Source organism: Eriocheir sinensis, chromosome 44 (assembly GCF_024679095.1).
Source record: "Eriocheir sinensis breed Jianghai 21 chromosome 44, ASM2467909v1, whole genome shotgun sequence".
NCBI classification, from domain to species: Eukaryota; Metazoa; Arthropoda; class Malacostraca; order Decapoda; family Varunidae; genus Eriocheir; species Eriocheir sinensis.
The window spans coordinates 267,386-294,931 of record NC_066552.1 but is presented as its reverse complement, the minus strand read 5'-3'; the positions used below and the strand labels follow the sequence as shown (position 1 = coordinate 294,931).

The following is a 27,546-nucleotide window of genomic DNA, read 5'->3' as shown; positions in this document are numbered from 1 at the left end:
AGAGAGAGAGAGAGAGAGAGAGAGAGAGAGAGAGAGAGAGAGAGAGAGAGAGAGAGAGAGAGATCACCACTTAGTAAGTGGATATCTCGGTGATATGGGTAATGGGTACTCGATCATAGTCTAATAACAATAACAATATTTATTAGCAACCTAAAAAAGAAAAAGAATCGGACATCAAGAATTATCCAGTAACTCCAATAAATAAATAAAATAATAAAATAATGGAAACGGGAGCTGTGATGGAAACGGAAAGCAGGACAAAATGGTGGGAACTTGGGGGGACGGTCAGCGGGGCAGTGACTCAGCGTCTACACACAGGGCCCATACCACATGGGCGGGCGATCGCCGAGCGTCACAAAAGATCCGGTACAGGTACTAGCGGAAATGCGCGGTGCCGGTGATAGTGATCGACCCTTCCCCGGAACCAAGACAGCTTCGCGGGGTACGGCACCGCCACCGCGGCGCACGAGGAATCGATTCTTCGCGGTACCAGGTACCGGTACCTGGTATCGGTACCTGGTACCGCGAAGCCTCATGATCACTTGGGTTCCGGGAAGCTTAATGATCACTCGGCACTGCTCATTGCCGCTAGTACCGGTACCGTTTGGATCTTAGTGACGCTCGGCGCTCGCCCGCCTCCATGTGGTATGGGCCCTGTGTGTAGACGCTGAGTCACTGCCTCGCTGACCGTCCCCCCAAGTTCCCACCATTTTGTCCTGCTTTCCGTTTCCATCACAGCTCCCGTTTCCATTGTTTTAATATTTGATTTATTTATTGGAGTTACTGGATAATTCTTCATGTCCGATTCTTTTTCTTTTTTAGGCTGCTAATAAATATTTTTATTGTTATTAGACTATGATCGAGTAGTCGAGTACCCATATCACCGAGATATCCACTCACTGAGTAGTGATCTCTCTCTCTCTCTCTCTCTGAATGAAATGAATATTTATTTTTTCGATAAAAAAAAAGCATGTATAGTTATTATGGATGTACTCGATCATAGTCTAATAACAATAACAATATTTATTAGCAACCTAAAAAAAAAATCGGACATGAAGAATTATCAATAAATCCAATAAATAAATCCGAGCAACTGGTACCGGTACCGAGCAATCTGGTACCGGTACCGTACCGTTTAGCTTGTACCGTTAGGACCGGTACTGGTACCGGTACCTGCCCACCCCTACCCTTTAGTACCCGCTCGGCAGCGCATGTGCACAACAACGTCCCCTTTCATCCTGGCATTCCCCTCTATCTTGTCACAGCGGCTTAACCCATGGTGCTTCTTTTTTCCTATCTCTCCACGCTGCTCCCGGCCGTCACCGCGTTTGCTTGGGTTCATCAGTTATAGTGGACAACTTAGGTGCCTGCCAGTAACACGGCGGCAAGTGAGTATTTTCAGATGTAGCACGAAACCCCGCGGAAAGGGGGCTGTCGGGCTGGCGGACCCCACACGCCACTACCTGGGTGCGCAGAAGCCACTGAACCCGAAATAATTCCGTGGTAAGCAGCGAAAGCTTAGAGACACGTCGACACTCTAGGATTCCCGTGATCATCCTCGTGTAAGGCTGATTTCGTTTGTGAACACCTCGTCAAGATGTGCGCAGAGAGGAGTGTAGAGAAAAATTATTATGTATTGCATGGAAAGACACGTGGATTATCTGAGGGGGCAGAATCATTATTTCCTGTTATCTTTATACCTATTTTATTATATGAATGCAGTGACAACAAAGCACAGAGTACGTACATTTCACATTCAATAGATTAACGACGAGCCACCGCGGCCTAACCATGCAGGAATTGTGTACATGATTATTTTAACCCCTTGACTGCGGATTTCCTACCAAAAGACATCAAGCTACAGGAACTGAACAAAAAGTGTCTGCTACAATTCAATTAAGAAAATGTAAAGTCCTTCATCTTGGGAGAGTATATTCAGCATACCAATACCACATGGGAAACACTCCACTATCCGCCACAGAGACAGAGAAAGACCTGGGACTACATGTTACCAGGCTATCAGTGAAGGCCAAATCCGTACCAATCGCAGTGGACGGGTTAAAGATCACAAGCACTCAAACAATCAGACAAGCACTTATACTCCACTAGGCCCCAGGGTTTGTTGAGGTACAGAAAACATGTCGCGAGAGCCCCTGTGAGTGCCTCCCTGGGGCCACAAGCTTATCTTTACTTTGAGAACCTAAACAGTTTCCCCAAGCGCCGCCCAAGAAGTGAGCCGAAAAAGTAGACAACCCTTGGAAAGTCTCGCAACAGGACGCGGAGTGTTTGGGTCAAGACCAGTCTGGCGAGGTCCCAGCGCGTGGCCACCTCCTGCCCCCTGTAGGCCTCCACCACGGAGCCATCATGGGCGAGGCGGTAAGCGTAGTTTTTGAAGACCGAGTACGAGAGGAAGAGACGAAGGAGCACTGTCTTCCAGAGCTCAGACATGAAGGCCGGGGGCTCCTCCAATCCTGCCTCCGCGGCGAGGTCACTCAGGTACTGGAATTGATCCGTGGCGAGGGTGTGGTAATGCATCTCCGGCAGCCCTTGATCCCGGCGCTCCTGGTCAGTCTTGCGGTTCAGAGCCAACATTTCTTCCGATGATGGGAGAGTAACGTCACCTCTCAGGACAGCTAAGAAGTACCGCACCTACGAAAAGGATGTTAAGTGATCAGGAGTCAAGCATCAGTACAAAACAACACCACGCAACACCAAAACAACACCACACAACATCAAAACAACACCACACAACACCAACACAACACCACACAACACAAAAACACCACCACGGAACATCAACACAACACCACGCAACACCAAAACAACACCACACAACACCAAACAACACCACACATCAAAACAACACCACACAACACCAAAACAACACCGCACAACACCAAAACAACACCACACAACACCAAAACAACACCACACAACATCAAAACAACACCACACAGCACCAAAACAACACCACACAACGTCAAAACAACACCACACAACACCAAAACAACACCACACAAAACCAAAAAAAACACCACACAACACCAAACCAACACCACACAACACCAAAACAACACCACACAACACCAAAACAACACAACACAACGCCAAAACAACACCAGACAACACCAAAACAACAAAACACAAAACCAAAGCAACACCACGCAACATCAAAACAACACCACACAACACCAAAACAACACCATGGAACATCAAAACAACACCACGTAACACCAAAACAACACCACACAACACCAAAACAACACCACACAACACCAAAACAACACCACAGAACACCAAAACAACACCACACAACACCAAAACAACACCACGCAACACAAAAACAACACAACAACAACACCACGGAACATCAAAAGAACACCACGGAACATCAAAACAACACAACGGACCATCAAAACAACAACACGGAACACCAAAACAACACCAAAACAACACCACGGAACATCAAAACAACACCACACAACACCAAAACAACACCACGGAACATCAAAACAACACCACGGAACATCAAAACAACACCACGGAACATCAAAACAACACCACACAACACCAAAACAACACCACGGAACACCAAAACATCACCACACAACACCAAAACAACACCACGAAACATCAAAACAACACCACGGAACACCAAAACAACACCACGGAGCATCAAAACAACACAACGGAACATCAAAACAACACCACGGAACATCAAAACAACACCACGGAACATCAAAACAAGACCACGGAACACCAAAACAACACCACAAAACACCAAAACAACACCACGGAACATCAAAACAACACCACGGAACATCAAAATACACCACGGAACATCAAAACAACACCACACAGCACCAAAACAACACCACGGAACATCAAAACAACACCACGGAACACCAAATAAACACCACACAACACCAAAACAACACCACACAACAACAAAACAACACCACACAACACCAAAACAACACCACACAACACCAAAAAACACCACACAACACCAAAACACCACCACGCAACACCGAAACAACACCACACAACACTAAAACAACACCACGGAATATCAAAACAACACCACGCAACACCAAAACAACACTACACAACACCAAAATAACACCACGCAACACCAAAACAACACCACACAACACCAATACAAAACCACACAACACCAAAACAACACCACAGAATACCAAAACAACACCACACAACACCAAAACAACAACACGCTACACCAAAACAACACCACGGAATACCAAAACAACACCACGCAACACCAAAACAACACCACACAACACAAAAACAACACCACGGAACACCAAAACAACACCACACAAAAACAAAACAACACCACAGAACATCAAACAACACCACGGAACATCAAAACAATACCACGGAACATCAAAACAACACCACTGAACATCAAATCAACACCAAACAACACCAAAACAACACCACGGAGCATCAAAAGACCACCACGGAACACCACACAACACCAAAACAACACCGAAACAACACCACACAACACTAAAACAACACCACGGAACATCAAAACAACACCACGCAACACCAAAACAACACCACACAACACCAAAACAACACCAAAACAACACCACACAACACCAAAACAACACCAAAACAACACCACACAACACCAAAACAACACCACACAACACCAAAACAACACAACGGAACACCAAAACAACACCACACAACACCAAAACAACACCACTCAACACCAAAACAACACCAAGGAACACCAAAACAACACCACGCAACACCAAAACACCACGCAACACCAAAACAAAACCACGCAACGCCAAAACAACACCACACAACACCAAAACAACACCACGGAACATCAAAACACCACCACGCAACACCAAAACAACGCCACACAACACCAAAACAACACCACGGAACACCAAAACGACACCACGCAAAACCAAACAACACCATGGAACATCAAAACAACACTACACAACACCAAAACAACACCACGGAACATCAAAACAACACCACGGAACAGCAAAACAACACCACAACACAAAACAACACCACACGACACCAAAACAACACCACGCAGCACCAAAACAACACCACGGAACATCAAAACAACACAACACAACACCAAAACAACACCACGGAACACCAAAACAACACCACACAACACCGAAACAACACCACAGAACATCAAAACACCACCACACAACACCAAAACAACACCACGGAACACCAAAACAACACCAAAACAACACCACAGACCATGAAAACAACACAACGGAACATCAAAACAACACCACGGAACATCAAAACAACACCACGGAACATCAAAACAACACCACACAACACCAAAACAACACCACGGAACATCAAAACAACACCACGAAACATCAAAATAACACCACGGAACATCAAAACAACACCACACAGCACCAAAACAACACCACGGAACATCAAAACAACACCACGGAACACCAAAACAACACCACACAACACCAATACAACACCACACAACACCAAAACAACACCACACAACACCAAAACAACACCACACAACAGCAAAACAACACCACACAACACCAAAACAACACCACGCAACACCGAAACACCACCACACAACACTAAAACAACACCACGGAATATCAAAACAACACCACGCAACACCAAAACAACTCCACACAACACCAAAATAACACCACGCAACACCAAAACAACACTACACAACACCAAGAAAACACCACACAACACCAAAACAACACCACGGAACACCAAAACAACACCACACAACACCAAAACAACAACACGCTACATCAAAACAACACCACGGAACACCAAAACAACACCACGCAACACCAAAACAACACCACACAACACCAAAACAACACCACGGAATACAAAAACAACACCTTACAACAGCAAAACAACACCACGGAACATCAAAACAACACCACGGAACATCAAAACAACACCATGGAACATCAAAACAACACCACGGAACATTAAATCGACACCACACAACACCAAAACAACATCACGGAACATCAAAACAACACCACGGAACACCAAAACAACACCACACAACACCAAAACAACACCACACAACACCAAAACAACACCACACAACACCAAAACAACACCACGCAACACCGAAACAACACCACACAACACTAAAACAACACCACGGAACATCAAAACAACACCACGCAACACCAAAACATCACCACACAACACCAAAACAACACCACGCAACACCAAAACAACAACACACAACACCGAAACAACACCACACAACACCAAAACAACACCACGGAACACCCAAACAACACCACACAACACCAAAACAACACCACGCAACACCAAAACAACACCTAGGAACACCAAAACAACACCACGCAACACCAAAACATCGCCACACAACACCAAAACAACACCACGCAACGCCAAAACAACACCACACAACACCAAAACAACACCACGGAACATCAAAACACCACCATGCAACACCAAAGCAACGCCACACAACACCAAAACAACATCACGGAACACGAAAACAACACCACGCAACACCAAACAACACCATGGAACATCAAAACAACACTACACAACACCAAAAGAACACCACGGAGCATCAAAACAACACCACGGAACAAAAAAACAACACCACACAAAACCAAAACAACACCAAGGAACATCAAAACACCACGGAACATCAAAACAACACCACGGAACATCAAAACAACACCACGGAACATGAAAACAACACCACGGAACATGAAAACAACACCACGGAACACCAAAACAACACCACACTACACCAAAACAACACAACGGAACATCAAAACAACACCACGGAATATCAAAACAACACCACGGAACATCAAAACAACACCACACAACACCAAAACAACACCATGGAACATCAAAACAACACCACGGAACAGGAAAACAACACCACACAACACCAAAACAACACCACACAACACCAAAACAATATCACGCAACACCAAAACAACACCACGAAACATCAGAACAACACCACACAACACCAAAACAACACCACGGAACACCAAAAGAACACCACACAACACCGAAACAAAACCACGGAACATTAAAACAACACCACACAACACCAAAACAACACCACGGAACACCAAAACAATATTAAAACAACACCACGGAACATCAAACAACACAGCGGAACATAAAAACAACACCACGGAACATCAAAACAACACCACTGAACATCAAAACAACACCACGGAACACCAAAACAACATCACACAACACCAAAACAACACCACACAACACCAAAACAACACCACGGAACACCAAAACACCACCACGGAACATCAAAACAGCACCAGTCAGCACCAAAACAACACCACAGAACATCAAAACAACACCACGGAACACCAAAACAACGCCACACAACACCAAAACAAAACCACACAACACCAAAACAACACCACACAACACCAAAACAACACCACACAACACCAAAACAACACCACACAACACCAAAACAACACCACACAACACCAAAACAATACCACGCAACACCGAAACAACATCACACAACACTAAAACAACACCACTGAATATCAAAACAACACCACGCAACACCAAAACAACACCACACAACACCAAAATAACACCACGCAACACCAAAACAACACCACACAACACCAAGACAACACCACACAACACCAAAACAACACCACGGAACAATAAAACAACACCACACAACACCGAAACAACAACTCGCTACACCAAAACAACACAACGGAACACCAAAACAACACCACGCAACACCAAAACACCACCACACAACACCAAAACAACACCACACAACACCAAAACAACACCACGCAACACCAAAACAACACCACACAACGCCGAAACAACACCACGGAACATCAAAACACCACCACGCAACACCAAAACAACGCCACACAACACCAAAACAATATCACGGAACACCAAAACAACACCACACAACACCAAAACAACACCATGGAACATCAAAACAACACCACACAACACCAAAACAACACCACGGAACACCAAAACAACACCACACTACACGAAAACAACACCACGGAACATCAAAACAACACCACACAACACCAAAACAACACCACGTAGCATCAAAACAACATCACGGAACACCAAAACAACACCACACAACACCAAAACAACACCAAGGAACATCAAAACATCACCACGGAACACCAAAACAACACCATGGAACATCAAAACAACACCACGGAACATCAAAACAACACCACGGAGCACCAAAACAACACCACACAGCACCAAAACAACACAACGGAACATCAAAACATCACCACGGAACATTAAAACAACACCACGGAACATCAAAACAACACCACACAACACCAAAGCAACACCACGGAACATCAAAACAACACCACGGAACACTAACACAACGCCACACAACACCAAAACAACACCACACAACATCAAAACAACACCACGGAACACCAAAACAACACCACATAACACCAAAACAACACCACACAACACCAAAACAACACCACGGAACACCAAAACAACACCACACAACACCAAAACAACACCACGAAACATGAAAACAACACCACACAGCACCAAAACCAAACCACGCAACACCAAAACAACACCACAAAACATCAAAACACCACGGAACACCAAAATAACACCACACAACACCAAAACAACACCACGGAACACCAAAACAACACCACACAACACCAAACAACACCACGGAACACCAAAACATCACCACGGAACACCAAAACATCACCACGGAACATCAAAACAACACCACACAACACAAAAACGACACCACACAACACCAAAACAACACCACGCAACACCAAAACATCACCACGGAACATCAAAACAACACCACACAACACCAAAACACCACCACGGAACATCAAAACAACACCACGGAACACCTAAACACACCCACACAACACCAAAACAACACCACGGAACATCAAAACAACACCATACAACACCAAAACAACTCCACACATCAAAACAACACCACGCAACACCAAAACAACAGCACGGAACATCAAAAGAACACCACGGAACACCAAAACACCACCACACAACATCAAAACAACACCACGGAACACCAAAACAACACCACACAACACCAAAACATTACCACACAACACCAAAACAATACCACACAACACCAAAAGAACACCACGCAACCCCAAAATAACACCACACAACACGAAAACAACACCACGCAACATCAAAACAACACCACACAACACCAAAACAACACCACACAGCACCAAAACAACACCACACAACACCAAAACAACACCGCACATCACCAAAAACAACACCACACAACACCAAAACAACACCAAAACAACACCACACAACACCAAAAGAACACCACACAACACCAAAACAACACCACACAACACCACGGAACACCAAAAGAACACCACACAACACCAAAACAACACCACACAACATCAAAACAACAACACGGAACATAAAAATAACACTACACAACACCAAAACAACACCACGGAACATCAAAACAACACCACATAACACCAAAACAACACCACACAACACCAAAATAACACCACACAACACCAAAACAACACCACGGTACATCAAAACAACACCACACAACATCAAAACAACACCACACAACATCAAAACAACACCACACATCAAAACAACACCACGGAACATCAAAACACCACCACACAACATCAAAACAACACCACGGAACATCAAAACAACACCACGGAACATCAAAACAGCACCACCAAACTATTCAAACTCCTAACACTCCATAATGGTCAGGTTTTCAATGCAAGAGATTTTCTGTATGGTTTGCTCAATTTTTTTTTTACCATGAATTAAACACAAAACACGGCACAAGAAAATTTCGAAGTCTTTGGCATTGGTTTGGAGGCTAACTAACCCATCATCAAAAGAATACCAACCCAAAAAGTCTGCTACTGAAAAAGCCCGTTACGAAAATAAAAACCCAGATCTCCTTCACCTGGTAATTGATGACTAGGAAGACGATGACACGGGAAGGCAGGCCGATGAATCCCATAGTTGGAAATCGGACGTTGACGATGTGCTTGTATAACTCTCTGACGTGGTTGTCCTGCACCTCGATACCGCACTCGCTCGTCAGGAAGGGGAACTTGTACTTGTAGCCTGAAAAAGACGGGTATATGTAACTACCACGTGGTTTTCCTTTACTTTAGTACCGCACTCACTCATTTGAAAAGACGTATATTATCTCCCTGACGTGGCTTTCCTGCACCTCGATATGGCTTTCATTTGTCAGTAAGAGGAAACTGTAACGCAGAATATGATGGCAAGACAAACACGAGTGGCAGGTCCATACTGTTATTACCTGTGCAGTATATTATAACGTCCGCCTCGCTGTACGTTCCGTCGGCAAACACAAACCCCTTCTCGTCCGCTCTGACAACATTCGGCTTTTGGTGTAGGTTGGGCGGGAACTCCGAAGGGATCTTGATCGGGAGGTTGTGCGCGAGAAGAACCTGTGGTGTAAGGGATCGTCTTTCAGGGTTAGAAGAGGTTAGGAGAAGTTAGGAAAGGTAAGAGACTGTTTACTACTACTACTACTTCTACTACTACTACTACTACTACTACTACAACTTTAAAAACTACTACTATTTTTTATATTAATTTTCCCCCTTGCTGGTAGATATACTCGTAAATAGATGCATGGTTGGATAGCAGAGGGATGAACCTGAAAGGCCGGCCGTAGGAAGGGTGGAGACATGCAGTTGGCTGGTTCAAATAAACGTTTTCCACCTTCATGTACCTTGTCTGCCACACTGGTCAGCTCGAGGGAGATGTCGAGCCCCGAGGCAGCAGCACCCAGCACCACCACGCAGCTGCCGGCGTGGGGTGACGGCTCGCGGTAGTCGTGGCTGTGGAGGGTCCGCCCGAGGTACTTGTCGATGCCTTCAATGTGGGGAATACTGGCCTCGGTGAAGTGACTGAGGGGAAGAATGGGATTAACCTTATGAAGTGGGTTGAATGAAATGATGAAAACTATTACTACGACTACTACTAATAATACTAACCCCACCCCGAAATTTACCTCTCTTCTGGGCTTTCGTTGTGTTTTCTGTTGTTGGAGAAGCATCTAACGGGTTTTATTGCTGTGATTTTAGTTTTTTGCTTTTGAACTGCCTCCCTTGTAAAAATAAAAATACCACCACCACCACCAACACTGCTACTACTTCTACTGCTACTACTATTAATACTACTATTACTACCTTGACCAGTTTCCTGTAATGTGGACCAACCAAAACTCTGTGCATGGAGGACTCACCCGTTACAGACCAGCAGCGCGTGGCAGGAAGCGGTGTGGAGGCGTCCCGTAGCAAGGTCATTCACAGTCACCTGCCACTGGGCGTCTCCTTCAGGTGCCGTGGCCGGTGACACCTCCTCGACGCGGTGCCCGAACTAGACAAGGACAGTGAGAGCCCGTTAGCTCGTTGTGTCTGCCCTTGAAGTCTTAAACGATGAGTCACAAGTGGTTGCAGTAGATAGCATGACCTGTTTGGACCTCCCTCACCGTCGCATCATTTCCCGTTCAGCATGAGTACTACAAACGAGTGAAACTGACAACTATTAGAACATAAGAACATAAGAACTTAATAACGGGGAAAGGTGAAGGGAAGGGAGAGCTGTTTAGTTATTTATTTGTGAAGATAAGAGGAGCCTAGTGTGTATATATCTATCGCTGTGTCGTGTGCGGGTGTTAGCGGCCTTACCTTAATGAACTGTAGCAGGTCGAAGTGATGTGCGTAGTCTTCGAGGTACTTGAGGACAACGGTGTGATGCATAAACGACTCCCCCTCAGGAAACTTGTAGTCTGGGAAAGCCATCAGCACTGCCGGCAAGTCTGTCCTGGGTGTGGGGCGTGGTGGAGGAGCGGAGATAGAAGCCTTTTTTACTATAGTGTGTGTGTGTGTGTGTGTGTGTGTGATTCAGGAACTTGAAAGGTGCTTACACTAATGATATAAGCTTTTATTTTTACTCATTGAGGATGGACAAATTCCTGTCTTGCTCAGGCCCTTGTATTACGCAAGTTCTTCACCCCATGCAGTAATTCCGAGATGAAAAATGTTAACGCCCGTCAAGTGTACCTCAAACTGTTGTAGAGACTCGAGTGTACCGGGAAGCCTCGCTGGTCCGTGCCGACGTCTTGGGACAGCCTCCACGTGCCGCCCAGGTCCAGCGCCTGCTCCCACACCACGGGCGTCCACCCCGCCGCGGCCTGCACGTGGCGGGCGGCGCATAGACCCGCTGCCCCAGCGCCGATGATGCCCACCACGCGAGTGTTCCTAGAGGGGCAAAAATGACTGTTACTCACTAGAGTGACTAGACAAACGGTGATCCATGGTGCTCTGGGACTATGACCGCCTCAGCTCACTTTGGCACAACAGAATCATTGCATTACGTAACTTTACCAACCGGTTATGGACCCAGTGAGTGAGTGTGCTGCCTGCATCCTCTGAGGTAAATCAATATTCTAATCTGAAAAGGTGGGCCTACAGTATTTAACACGATCGAGTGCTGCCTGACACACCAGGTGGCAGGTGCGGGGCACTATTGTTTATTGTACAGTAAGGGAGGTTGGTCAACGACAAAGCGAAATAATAAACAGCCAGCAACAAATTACTCCTTCAATTGATATACAGAGAATACCAAGAGAAAGCAAATTTTTGAGTGTAAAGGGTGTACGTATATCTTCATGCTCGTTTTTCACTCACACGTATACGTACACTGACGGGCGGCGTTGCGAAACTTGGCATCTCCGAAGTGCTACCCGGTTATCAATCTTTTTTTCACAGTTATTTGTCCCACCCAGCACCGTACGCATTACTCAGACGAGCTCATTCCTCCTCCTCCTCTACTGTTTTTTTAACATTAAAATTTCTTAATGACACAGTGTGACATGGGGCCCGGGCCCCCCAAAAAATCTCCGCCCCCCCGGCCCCCAGAAAATCTAGAGTGTTTGCGGATAGTGGGTACAAACCTGACTCGCTTATAATGTGCTGCAACTATAATACGGAATGTGTCGTCGGCTGTTGACATATGCAGGCGCGGATACGGGGGTGGGGAGCTAGATGACCCGGGCCCCTCCCAAAAAAATATTAGGATAACTAAAATATTTGAAATACCCATGAATTGAGAAAACATAAAATATATTTAATTAAGATACCCTTAAAAAGCTAGAGAGCTGGGGAGCGAGGCCGGCCGGCGCTAGATAGCTGAGCTGGACGCTGTCCTCCAAACTTAAAAAAAAAATTCCTCCTCTATAGGTTCCTTGGGCTTTACTATGCGGAGGTGGACGGGATGCTCAGGCAAGATTTAATTTTTTTCGGTGTTTGATGTAATTATTCACTCTCCTGCAGGGCCAGGGCACAACGGGCACGTGCCCAGGGCCCCGCGCACTTATGGGCACCGCACTCATCTAACAATCTATATACTCGTACAGGGCCGTAGTACGCCGTACCCAGGGGGGGGGAGGGGCCGGGGGTGTCGGACGAGCCCAACCCCCTCCATCTGCTAAAATGTCCACTTTCTGAGAGAGTCAAAACGAAAACTGGTACCTTTCTGTTGCATTTCTGGAGAACTCAGGATTTTCTTTATTTATTTTCAGTATTTAAGTTACGGAATCGTATATTGAATATTATAGAGCAAGATTTAAAGGACTAGGAAAAAAATCTTTGTGACCTCATTCCTCACATGCAAGCAGAAAGCGAATTTTAGTGCAGGCCACTACCATCATTCGGCACTTGAAAGAGGAAATAAGGGGAGACTTCCTTGCCTTTGTGCACGCCCAAGACCTCACCGGTAAAGGTTTAGCCTGGCTCCTTTTGTGCTCCGTTGAAGACCTCGGATTGGACATGGCCAAGTGCAGGGGACTTGGTTTCGATGGAGCAAGTGCCATGATGGGAAAATTCAAAGGGTGTGCCGCAGTACTCATGAAGAAGTACATCCTGGCCAAGCCAATCCACTGCTTTAACCACCGGCAGAATCTAGTACTGACGAAGGCGTGTGACGTCAAGGAAGTGAAGATCGCTCTTCAAACACTGACCGAGGTGTACAACTTCGTTCATTCTTCGAATATGCGCTCTCTCCGCTTCACAGAGGTTGTCAAGCTTACCTTGGCCAAGCGCGAAAAGCTTGTTCCCTGTGCCCCACCAGGTGGATTGAGAGGCATGACGCAGTGCTGGTTTTCGTTGAATTTCTGCCTATCATCGCTGTTTTTCTCGAGGAAGAACTTGACGCCACCGCTGGGCTCCTAATCGCCATGCGTGTTCCCCGCTTTCTCGTTGGACTGGTTATAGTGGAGTGTATATTACTGGCGCATACTCTCGAGCCGAGCCAAACTCTTCAGAGAAAAAATGGCGACCTGGTGTCAGCCTATGCCACGATTCGTGGCATCGATACCATTTTTGCCAAATTCAGAGCAGATGCGGAGAATCATTTCCACGACGTGTTCATGAAAGCGGAAGAGCTTTTGGTCGAGGTGGGGTCATCGCATGATACCATCCCTGTGCCACGACTCTGTGGACGACAGACCCAGCGATCAAATGTTCCGTGCGAGAATGCTGAGGAGTACTACCGCTGGGCGGTGTACATTCCGTTCGTGGACCACGTCTTGGCTGAGTTGAAGAGTCGGTTCGGCGACGACACAATGCCTGTCGCACTTCAGCTCAAGCAACTCTTCAAAGGCCCTGAAACAACGGATGTTGTGGCTGTGCTTCAAGTGACGAAGCTCTACGAGCTCGACATCGAATCCCTGACACTCGTGAAGGCGGAAGCGGAGCGCTGGGCAATATCTGTTCCGGTCTTCCAATCTATCAAAGAAGCCCAGGCACACGCCAGCACCAGCATGTTCCCCAATCTCGCCATTCTCTTGAAAACTCTGTTGACGCTTCCAGTCTCCAACGCGGAAGCCGAGAGGTCTTTCTCGGCGTTGAAAAGGCTGAAAACCTATCTGAGGAGTACCGTCGGCCAAGAGCGCCTGAACGGACTTGCCCTCCTCTGTGTCCACTATGATATCCCCATTTCAGTCGAGAGTTCGGCAAATTCGGCGAAAAAAAACGCCGACTACTCTTTGCTTAGTGAGGCACTTGTTGAATACTTGGGAATTTGTAAATATATTTCTTTAGATCAGCCAATCTTTGCAAATGTGTTACCTCAATCCCATGTAAAAGAAGCCCTATAAGAATTCCTTTTTATCTTCAGCTGTGTCTAATTTTACATATTATTATTTTTGTAAAGGTTAGGTTTGTAATTTGTATATGACCTGTATTATGATCACCCTTGCTGCTTACATATCGAAATAAACGTTTAGTTTTCTTCGAATGCTCGTATGGTGACGATTTGTTCAGATCTACCTTTTCACTGGTCGGATGTACAATTTGAATTGTTTCTTTCATTTGTCATATATACGTTGATTGCTCGGGAGCTGCGGATTTTAAGCAAAGAACCGCCATCACTATCCATTGGTCTTCACTGTTTTGAGGCTGTCGCTAACTTATGAAATTTTACCATCGGGACCCCCCAGGATTGATTTTCTGGATCCGCCCCTGGCGGGGAGGGTCACGTCAGGGTAGGGCACGATAAACTGAACAGAATTAGCCCTCATATGGTTCTTGAGAGGGTAGCAAAGCTCATTACCAAATATTAGCTCTCCAGACCCACCATGATCATGTCAACTCACCCTTCATGGTCCATGGTGCAGCTGACGGTACGGCAATTAAATTCCTCAGCGCCTTCCACCTTTGGTCCTATGAACACTCACGGTTCGTCCGATTATCTTATCAAGCTCGCAGCGATGGTGGCAGTGACCATTTGTTTGGCGAACCTCAATGTACTGCTCTAAAAACTACCGACGTGTGAACAAGAGTACGGCTATATCAGTTCCCAAAGCAAGACACACTAGCAGGGAGCCTCACACCACTAGAGTTTATCAAGACAGCTCCTGCACTGTTGTATTATCATGATGCATAGAGTGGCCTTGCAGTGGTTGGCGGAGGCTCGACGATCATGCGGTGGACGTGACGGGCGCCGCGGCATTATTACCTGCTATGCCCAAGGCCGTGTCCGGGAAGAAGAAGAAGAAGAAAAGTTGGAAAGTTTCGTTTAGTCGGCGCAACATCTGTGGTCAAATGCCGGAGAGAGACAGAAGGGGAAGGAATTATAGGAGAAGGGAACAGATCCAGGAGACGGGACACAACCCCCGATTAATACCTGGTACCCATTCACTGCTGGGTGGACAGGGGCGTAGGGAATCGGAAAGAAGACGAAGGGAAGCATTGCCGGGTTGCGTATTTCTAAAGTGCCTCCGTGATTGGCACATCCCTCGAGCCACTGAGCCGTGTGTGACCCTAACAAACTAACAACGTAATCCTCCTCTAATTATCAGTGTATTTCCCGGCAAGAAGTATACATGGTGCCAATTATGAATCAATCTAATATAATCTAATAACCTAATATAATCTAGCCTTAACCGGCCGCCCGCATGGTGAACTTAGCGACAATAATCAGCGGACATATTACGTATTTCGGCTCGCAAAGACACATATTTGACAAGGTTTTCGTAGTAGTTTTGGGCATTTTCTGGGGTAGTTTAATGACCCCAGTGGTAGTTTGACAATGCTTCCCCAGCCAGCAAAAAATGTGGGCCCCAGGTGGGCAACATATGGAAAAATGTGGGCAAAAATATGGGTTCCCAGATGGGCAATCTTGGTGGGCCCCGGATAGGCAAATTTGGGTATAATGGAATTTCACTGAATGATTGTCTCTTGAAGGGTCCTTCACTCAAACCAGATTTAGTAGAAGTGATGATCAGGTTTAGAAGATGGCCTATTGCTCTTACTGCTGATGTTACCAAGGCCTTTCTACAGTTGTGTGTGAAAAGACGAGGCAGAGATGTGTCGTGCCGTTCATGGGCACTTCTTTTAATTAATTATGTAGGTTCATTATACCTCGAAGTAGAATTAATTATTGATCATTTAAACCACAGAGTAAAATTAGTAGTTTATTCACCCAGTCTTATAAGGCACCATTATCGCACACAGGATCATCACCTGTCCAAGTAATATAGGTAACACGACTTTAAGAAAGTTACTTGAGGTAATTATTGTTAAGGGATTCTGATGGTGAACTAAGGGTCATAGGACAGGGTCCACTTATTAGAGGTTAGCTTACATCACTAATTGCACTTGTAAATACCATGAACACAGGTTGACATTAACACCTTAACCTAGCATGCACACATGGCAATAAGTAGCACCAACATAATTGTTTCCGCCCACACGGGGAAACACAGACTCCACCATTCCACACCTTAATTAAGTCCTAACTAAACTAGTGGGTGTTTGCGCTTATCCATTGTTACCCCTGAGAACGACACACATACCACCCTTTTGGCCTTCTCCTTTCCTTCCTCTCTTCACACACCCTGCCACAGGCAATCCCCCACAACGCAGCTTCAAAAGTGTTTACTGCTGCATGTTGGCCTTGGTCTGGACGACGCCCAGCTTCCCATCTGTCAGGCTTGCCTTTGGCACACCTGAAAGGGGCGATGTCGCTCGTGAGAATGAGCTCGCTCCCACAACCTACCACCGAGGAAGGGGCGTTAGTCTCGGCCCCAAAATGCCTTGGTGTGACGTCACGGAGTGACAAACTGACCGCAGGTTAGGCCTGCTTGAGACCTGAGATTTCCTTGGTAGGCCTTCAATATCAATATAAGGTCTCTGGTATTTTATTTCCATTATAAATATTTACCGTTCTCGCGCAATAATTAAAAGAAGGCAGATTGACCACTTTTGGCAACGATACCCTGTTTTGACCCCTGACACCTCTGAATTTTGTTGACACTTCAGACTGTAGGGGAGATATGGGAGCACAACAGGCCTCTTTGTTTCAACACCCATCTCTTCCCTCTCGCTCTCTCTCTCTCTCTCTCCCCTCTCAAACTTCTTCCTCTCTCTCTCCTCTCATACTTTTCATGTTTTTCCTCCTTCTCTTGTGTACTTCCTTCTTTCCTTTCTCTCTCTCTCTCTCTCTCTCTCTCTCTCTCTCTCTCTCTCTCTCTCTCTCTCTCTCTCTCTTGAGAAACCCACATACATATATAACTGGTTGCGCAAACACCCCAGGTTAACTCTATTTACATGGGGAAAAGTACCATTACAATTGTAGTACATTCCGGGTCATTACAGATGTACACCGTTTCTTGCTGAGAGATGAGGATGAGATTAAGTACAGGCACAGGCATCTTCAAGAGTAAGTAGGCTTACTCACAGCAAAAACTAGGGTCAGAAGAGTCGTTAAATCAGGTGAATCAAGTCCAAAGAGACTATATACGAAGAGATAATGGTATGTACTAATTCCTCGGGCGTGCGGAAGTAGCGCCATCTATTGCAGCCCACCAAAAACGTCACTTTTCAGGGGTAGCTTTACTATTTTGATGTACCTGCCACAGCAGTGACAGCACCCTATGCGGCCTTTACTTGTTTTTTTCATTATTGTAAAATGATTTTACTAACGGGGTAAAGAAAAATATATTTGTTCTTATGTTTTATTAGATATTATCTACACTATCAATTTGTTATTTTATGAAAAATATGGTGTAGAAATCCGTTTATATATATATCTATATATATATATATATATATATATATATATATATATATATATATATATATATATATATATATATATATATATGTGTGTGTGTGTGTGTGTGTGTGTGCAGCAAACATGTCCAGTGCTTTAAATACAAGCAAAGCATACAACATTCTATGCATGCTAAATTACTATAATGCCTTTGCAACTGTGGTAACCTGGATGTCACACTGGTCCTGTGTCCCAGGGTAATGGGTTCCCTAACACCACAGATTCAAGGGCCAATGTTATGGAGATGAGCACCGAGGCCACGCGCTGTTACAGCATATGCCACCAACCGTACCTTTACCTTTTGCAACATGCTCTTAGCTGAGTAAAAATATCATACTAACTGTACAAGTGCCAGATAATGGCAAGCATTGCATACTTCTTGACAGGGCAAAGAACAAAAGCTTCTAAGCATTACAACTGAAATAAACAATGGGAGACACTCAAAGCTTGTTAAATGAACATGACCCGATTTATAACAGGCAAAACCAACAATGGTGCGTTATATACAATAAAAACTGTATAAAAATGTTGCAAGGCACATCAATATAAGAGTAAGGCATCATAAAACATGCTGAAATACATGATGGAGGACATCAAGAAGGTAACACATGAGTTGTCTTAAATGGAATGCAATAACTTGGCGGTCCTGGGAGACAGCCGAGCCGGGAGGTGAAAATGGGATGTAGGACACGGTATGATCTCACAGGCTCTGACCTTGGTGTCAGGGTCATGAAGATATTAAGCTCAGTAGGCACAACTATGCAGCAGAGGCACATATGATAAAAGCAAATGAGACAAAATAAGGCAATTCATAGCGTAAGAAAATAGCAGGAAAGTTATGCTGCAGTATGTGACACACCAAATTACAGGGCAGAGAGTGATATGTATTTCTTAGGCTACATCAGTAAACATGTAGCATTTATTGCAGGAAGCACACATTAAAGTTGGATGTAATAAAACATATGTTTTTAGCACACATTAAAGTTGGATGTAATAAAATCATTTGATATGAAACTCCATAAACTGGCCAACCAAGCAAACCACTCTCCCCCCTCAAAAAAGCATTATTTTTCACAAGGTTTATGAGGCATTAGTCAAGAATATCAACTGCCATTACATTTTGTCAAAAAAAAAAATAATAATAATAATAAAAAAAAAAAAAAATAAATAAATAAATAAATAAAAATAAATAAATAAATAAATAAATAAATCATACCTATATGATTATGTATATCATACAAAGCAGAAAAAACATTGCATGCTGTAATACAAACAAGATTACTCCTGGAAGCCACATTAATGATGCCAGACACGTGATGATAGACACTTAGTGTGATGAAATTACAAGCTGTATTTCACATTATGAAACCAAGCCAAGTGTCACTGCAGCACATTATTAGGTAAGGCAGACACCAAAAGCTTGTTACCTGAACAAGATTAAATATAACAGGCAAAATCCACAATAAAGCATTGCATACTGATGAGTAGGGAAGAGAACAAATGCTTCCAAGCATTACACCTGAAATAAACGATGGCAGATATTCAAAGCTTGTGAGCTGAACAAGATCTGATTTATAACAGGCAAGACCAACAATGGTGCATTACATGCGATATCTGGCAGGGGATTCCTTGCATTACAATTGGAAAGTGGCAGACACCTAAAGCTTGTTTACTGAACAAGATCTGATTTATAACAAGCAAAACCAACAATGGTGCATTACATGTGATATCTAGCAGGGAAGATAAATGATGCCTTGGACTGGAACTGGAAAGTGGCAGACACCCAAAGCTTGTTAATTGAACAAGATCTGATTTATAACAGGCAAGCCCAACAATGGTGCATTACTTGCAATATTTGGCAAAGTATATGTAAAAAAATTCTTGGCGTAACAAGAGTAATACTAAATAATGGCAAATACCACGAAGTTTCTCTTCTTTTGACAAAGCCTATGCTCTTTGCTGCAGGGCTGTCAGAGTCTGTTTGCTCCAGCCAACATGTACTGAAATACCCCTGAGTCATGAGTGAAGTGTTGAAACTGAGGGCAAGTGAAATACTGTGCTTAGAAATCTATTAGCATTTGGACTTTGATAGTATAAGGCCAGAGCAAACCTCCTCTCTTGTAACCCATATCTCCTACTAGGCTTAGATCTTGGCATCTTGCAGCATGTTGAACCTGACCTTAGAAAAAATCCACCCCTATTGGATCTAAAAAATTGCTGGCTCTGGGCAAAAACTGCCCAGGAGTTGTAACAGCCTGGGGTTTGAGCTGCCTTGCCTCCCGGTGCAGACGGCAGACTGTTTTGTGCAGTAATTTTCACTTTTCATGTCTGAAAATGCATGCAAAAATATTTAATCACAATTAATCACAATTCTAAATAATAAAATATGTGCATGTAATTGCATTATTGTCAGTGCTATAAGGACAGTGAATCTAAGCATTGACATTATGTCTGCACGCCACCTATGATGGAAGGCTTCACTTAGATTGCCTGACAAGAGTAATATTTTCAGGAGATGGGGGAGAGAATACAACTAGAGACTCTTGACAGATATAATGTCAAGATCTACAAGCACCCATATTCCATATATCTTTGATGTTCAGTCCGTACTAAAACATTTGTCAATGTGTTGCCACACTAAAAATCTAAAAATTCCCTGTTTCTCAGATGTTAGTCATACCTAAGCCCTGCTAAACCATCCAAGTGAATCAAGAATGAGTTCTGGGGGGCAGCATGAGCCAATAATAAATGGCGCCACTATAAAAAAAATTGCCTGCACCATGAAGGGCCTGGGCCAACCGCCAGGCCCTTGAAGAAAGCCTACCGGCACTATAGGCGGGTGGGGGAAAAAAGAAGGATCACATCAGAAGAATGGACAAAGGTTTGTTAGTGGCACTTCAAGGTTATGCTACCTCTTCAAAGACTGGCCAGTCATGGTTTAAAGTGGAACAGGATAAACAAGAAACAGGCAGGTATCTGTGGACACCACTGTTACTATCAATTGCCAGCCTATGGCAAAATTTGAACCTATGCTATCAAGAACATAAGACCCATGTGCTGATCACTCGACTTATTAAGCTGTAATGTTTCCAACACATTAGTTGTGATTAAAGCAACACGGAATAGTAACTAAAGAGGATAAATTATCACTGAGAACAAGAGGTTCCTTACTATATTGTGGTGAGCTTGATAGCCGAGTCGAGTTTCCTCCAACCGCATCAAGTTCATACCCTGTTGAGAGGCAATTTCTTAATCAAAGTGAAAAATGGATGCAAATGGTCACTAAAATTAGTTATTATACTTGGTGTCACAAATTCAGGCAAAGAATTTAGGGAAGGACTCCCGGACTTGGCGTCACTGATGAGGTAAATGATCTTGTGCACTCATTGGGCTATAATATATACATTGTTATAATGTGTATTATTGTCTTGTTACTATATATTACCTACTGATAATGGAAATATATGTCAGGATCAATCATCAAATACAAGGAAAAAAGAATCATGTATGGAAATTGTGAACTTTTAAGTTCATGTAACAAACAAGGTTTGTTATACATAAAAAGGTTGGATACTTCAGATGTAAAAGATTTTTGGATATGACATCACCCCCTTCCTCCATATTGGTTCTTTAAAGCAAGGGTTGACTATAGCTGATTATTATTTGCGGCAGGTTTAATGACACTTTTTTTTAGTGCAAAGCATCTGGAAATCAATGATCATTATGGAATACTCATCAATAGCTACTAAAACTTGACAACCTAGAAGGATGCACCATCAGACTGTAAAGGATAGATATATTATAAGACATAGCTACATTGGTGGATCCAAGGGGGGGCCCTGGGGGCCTGGCCCCCCTCCATGATCCTGAATGATACAGGAAAACTAGCTCAAAAGCGCGCTGCGGCTAAAACAATGCTTCTTCTCAGAGGGATCAGGCGTCTCATTCGGATCCGAAGAGGAACACTGGCCGCCCAGGAATGCTTTGGCACAAAGTCCAGGCCGTTATACCCATTGATTTAGGTCAGTCCACCAGTTTTTCAAGACCAGGACTGCCGAGAATGGCTAATCGGTAATGCTAATGTTCCTTCCACCCGCAAAAAGTCTGACGTCCCCCCCAAACTTATTTCCTGGATCTGCACCCAAAGACATACCGTAACATGGTTCAGTGATCATGGAAAAAAAAAAAAAAAAAAAAAAAGTTAAGACAATCAATATCCAATCATTTCAGGATACACAAATCAGCAGCCATACGAAGGAATTTTACAACTTAAAAGTGATGTTGTGCAGGGCATGTGTTGAGTGACTTGCACAATCTATTTTGTGAAGTCATAATTAGATTAATAACACAATAATCAACAAACACAAGATGAAGTATTCATACCGAAATCAGTACATGGAGCTGGTACAATGCAATGGGGAGTACACTCCTGCAGCTCAGCAAGAGGGTTGGATGCTGCCACGTACCGCAGGGGGTGGCTAAATGTCTTCATTCAGCTTCACCCTTGGCCTCTTTCTTGGACTCTCCTCTTCATCTGCCACATTCTCTTGGATGATACCGAACATGTTCGGATCTGTTGGGATGTGGTTGTGTTAGATGTGGAATATCATACGACAGTGGAACATGGAAGGAGAGAGTATGTCCACACGGTAAAATATAGAGATGAGGTTTGCCAAGTGAGTTTGTTGGTGCACCGGGGAATTAAGAGGCCAGGTGATGTTATGATCTTGAAGGAAGAGTTACGAGGTATGATGTGAAGTTGTAAAATCGCTGACTGCATTAGTTAAGTGATTACAAGAGGTAAATAGAAATTCTTTGGATAGTGAAAGGATGTACGGGGACAACTGGGTGAGAAGGGAGAGAGATGCAGATTTTGATGTTATATAGCTAGTTACACCAATGAAGACTTAGGACATACACATTCAGAAAGACCACAATTTTGGCTGCTCGACGGATAAGCACTAGATGTCAAAGTGCCAGGACATTGAAGGAATTAATAAGAAAAGTAATAATAATTAATGAGTATAAATATATTTCTGATATTTTTGTTTATCTTAATACTAGTATTAGAATTTTCAAACACTAATAATATAATAAATAAATATTGATAAATTAATGAAAATAAATACATTAATTGTACTAATACTACCACTAACAATATTAACAGCACTGCACCTAATAGACTGAGCAATAAACTGAGTCTGAAATATAACCATAATTGAACTGTCTCTGTCTGAGTGTTATGTGAAACTTGCTCCATGCACCGTGATAGGAATGGCATAGATGCATGTAGGTTGCTGAGATACTTACGGTCACCAGCCACTTGTAGATATGGCACCAAAATGTGTTGGAAGCATTGGCGGCCAACTTCTATTTATTTAATTATTATTTTCTTTAAACGAAGGAAACAGCTCAAGGGCAACAAAGCGTACTAGAAGAAAAAAAAGCCCCGCTACTCACCGCTCCCACAACAGACAAAATTAGAGTCTTGATACACTCTTCTTGAAGGTCAAGTTATAGGCAGAGGAAATGCAGACGAAGGAAGGCTGTTCCAGAGTTTATCAGTGTAAGGGATGAAAGAGTGAAGATGCTGGTTAACTTTTGCACAAGATGTTTGGACAGTATAGGGATGAGCTAGAGCAGGATAGAACATGCAGTAATTGACTTAAATTAGAAAAGTATAGATTTAGGAGGGAAATGGGCAGGCATTGGTTTAGTAATAGGGTGGTGTGGTAATGGAATAGACTCAGCAATCAAATAGTGCAGGGACGATAGCTTGTTTTAAGAGTAAACTGGATAGCTACGTGGACGAGGCTGACAGGTGGTAGTGGGCCCGGGAATCTGGAGCTGCCGTGTGTAGGCCATTCGGCCTCTTGCAGTCTCCCCATGCTCATGTGTTTAAATCAAGTGCAGCGGCCAGCGGGGCCGAGGGAGGAGGGGAGGCATGCAGTTAGCAAGTTCAGAACAGCAGTCAGCGTGAAAATGATTAGAATTTCCACATTATCATTATTTATATATATATCACTTACCCCCGTCTGCCATCTTCCCGGAATAAATGTAGCTTCACACCAGGCTGTGTCCTCTTCATCACCACAAAGGGACATGATTTGAAACTCCGGCTGGTAATCGCGGCGGCCGCGGCGGTGTTATGAGATTTGAACGAGGCAGCGTTGCAATCGGAGCAGAGAAAGATATTGCTGCGAATAACGGTATAATAAAAAGTATAAGTTAGATCGAGATAATTATATCCACCCACTCTTTCCCCCTACAAACCAATGATTCAATGTAAATCATAACTGATGGAAGTCAGCGTGCGTGCTAAAACAATGAGTTTGAAAGAAAAACATGATCACATTGTTTTTAAAGAACGGCAGTAGGACTACAACCTTGGTTCATTCCAGTATGTATACAGAAAGTTAAACACATAAAACACATGTAACCACTGGTAGCCTCCCACACATGCAGAGAAAGTAATATAATTGCGGTACAATATATATATATATATATATATATATATATATATATATATATATATATATATATATATATATATATATATATATATATATATATATATATATATATATATATATATATATATATATATATATATATATATATATATATATATATATATATATATATATATATATATATATATATATATATATATATATATATATATATATATATATATATATATATATATATATATATAGTTCCTATTGTTCACTTTAATATTTATCTCCCTATATATTTTTTTTATTTAAAATGGGAAATAACCAGACTGAAGAAAAAAAGTAGCAACATTTGCTGCTTGATCCCATGTAGCAACACTGCTGATGGGTACTGGCGGTTGGGGGTTGGTGTCTGGAGGTGGCGGGGGCCGCCTGGATGTAAACAACGCTGCTCCTGCGCCATCTGTTGCAACCGACACACCCACGGTCTCCCATAGAGGTCCCCTCTCCTGTTCTATAGTCTCCTTGGTTGCAACCGACATACACCACCACCCGCCCACGGTCTCCCATAGAGGCCCCCTCTCCTGTTTTATAGTCTACCCCCCACTTGCCCCTCTCTGTCTCTCCCTCCTCACTCCCTATCTCGTTCCCACCCTCTCTCTCTCCCCCCCTTTCCTTCGCCCTCTTCCTCCCTCCCTCCCTCCCTCCCTCCTACGCCTTCCCCTCTCTCTCTCTCTCTCTCTCTCTCTCTCTCTCTCTCTCTCTCTCTCTCTCTCTCTCACTTATTCTCGCTTATTCACGCACGCGTCCCTCTGCCCTACGAAAAAGAAAAAGCAAAGCAAATATATAGATAAACACTACTCACTTGCTTTCTCCTCCTTACCAAGATGGCGCTAAAGAAATGTTCGACTTGCACAGGAAACTTCTCTGGTCATTTCTTCTCAGGACGATCGACCGTCTGCAAGATCTGCCTGTTGACACAGCAGATGGAAACGAGACTCCTTCAACAGGACGAAAGGCTGACGGCTGGCGAGAAGAAGATCACCGAACTAACAAGTACTGTTGATACCTTGCAGGAGTTTATCCAGGCCAACATCGTCGCCCCTGCTGCAACGGACGCCTCATCACCCTCCTCACCTGCACTCGATGCCCAGCCACCTTCCGAAGAAGGCACGTCACAGGGAACCGGTAGAGCTGACGCTGAATGCTTCACCCCCGTGAGAGGAGGAGCCAGACCCGCCCCTAGAGCCATTTATCCTACTCATTGCTACAACAGATTTGCCATACTGGAGGAGGAGGACGAGGAACAGAGCACCTTCTTGGTCGGTGACTCTATGATTCGCCATCAGGTGGTTGAATTCTGTGGCAGAGTCCCCCGTCGTAGGCGTAACTACTGTTATCCTGGAGCTGGTGTTGACATCACAGCTGCCCTGGACGAGGTCTCCGCTGTGGCCTCTAATGACTCACTCTTTGTTCTCCACACAGGTACAAACGACGTCACCACGACCCGGTCTGAGGAACTGCTGGACAAGTACCGTAGGCTCATCCAGCAGTATAAGTCTAAATCCCCTAATATTATGATTTCAGGAATTCTACCACGGACATGGGATGAGGGCGACTTCTACAGTAAGGCCTTCAGCCTCAACAACCGCCTGCAGACTCTCTGCGGAGAGCTTGACGTCGAATTCTTTAACGCCTGGAACGATTTCTACGGCCAGAGTAGACTTTTCCAAAGGGACGGCATACGCCTGTCCCCCATCGGGGCAGCCAGATTTGGAAGCCGCCTAAACACCGCCTTACTTAACGCCCTAACAACAAAACACGACTCTCAGCCACGTCCTTCCATCCCGCCCGTGTAAATAGACACCATACACCGCAACAGACTCGTAACATTGAACCCTCCAGTACCTCTATTACCAAGCTTCAAGATAACCTAAGAGTCCTTAGTTTCAATGCGCGTAGCCTAAGAAACAAGTTTGATGAACTGCGATGTCTTGCTTTGACAGAAAACTTTGACGTAATTGCTATAACCGAAACATTTATTGACACCACTAATATTGATTTAAGTTCCGAATACAACATAGATGGCTACAGATTCTTCAACAATGATCGTGTAAACCGTAGAGGGGGTGGTGTCGCCCTTTTTGTAAAAAGCTACTTGCAACCTACTGACAAAACACCAAGAAACAGTAACGTTGAACATTTGTGCGTGCGAGTAAACATTGCAAAAGTCAATTTAAATATATCTGTCACTTACAGGCCTCCGGGGCAATCACTTGATGGCGATCTTGAAATGTACAGCGTCTTAAGGCAGTCACTTAATAACAGCGACTCA

At 44.0% G+C, this 27,546-nt stretch overlaps 1 protein-coding gene and 1 long non-coding RNA gene across 3 annotated transcripts; both read right to left on the bottom strand.

The window, feature by feature from the left end:
• Positions 1-1,688: 1,688 nt before the first annotated feature.
• On the bottom strand, positions 1,689-16,075 carry LOC126980232 (senecionine N-oxygenase-like). Its single transcript, XM_050829862.1, has 8 exons — positions 15,794-16,075; positions 12,201-12,398; positions 11,826-11,961; positions 11,381-11,514; positions 10,865-11,042; positions 10,427-10,577; positions 10,061-10,224; positions 1,689-2,649 (listed from the first exon to the last, which is right to left on the bottom strand). The coding sequence occupies exons 1-8, from the start codon at positions 15,805-15,807 to the stop codon at positions 2,188-2,190; spliced, it is 1,437 nt and encodes a 478-aa protein (XP_050685819.1). The 5' UTR covers positions 15,808-16,075; the 3' UTR covers positions 1,689-2,187.
• A 3,836-nt stretch (positions 16,076-19,911) lies between these two features.
• LOC126980233 (uncharacterized) lies at positions 19,912-25,218 on the bottom strand. 2 transcript variants are annotated; one of them, XR_007732983.1, is made up of 4 exons: positions 24,783-25,218; positions 23,137-23,326; positions 21,925-21,984; positions 19,912-21,081 (listed from the first exon to the last, which is right to left on the bottom strand). It is a non-coding gene; the product is annotated as an uncharacterized LOC126980233 (long non-coding RNA). The 2 variants fall into 2 exon arrangements; XR_007732982.1 differs by having other exon boundaries at positions 23,137-25,218.
• Positions 25,219-27,546: the final 2,328 nt, after the last annotated feature.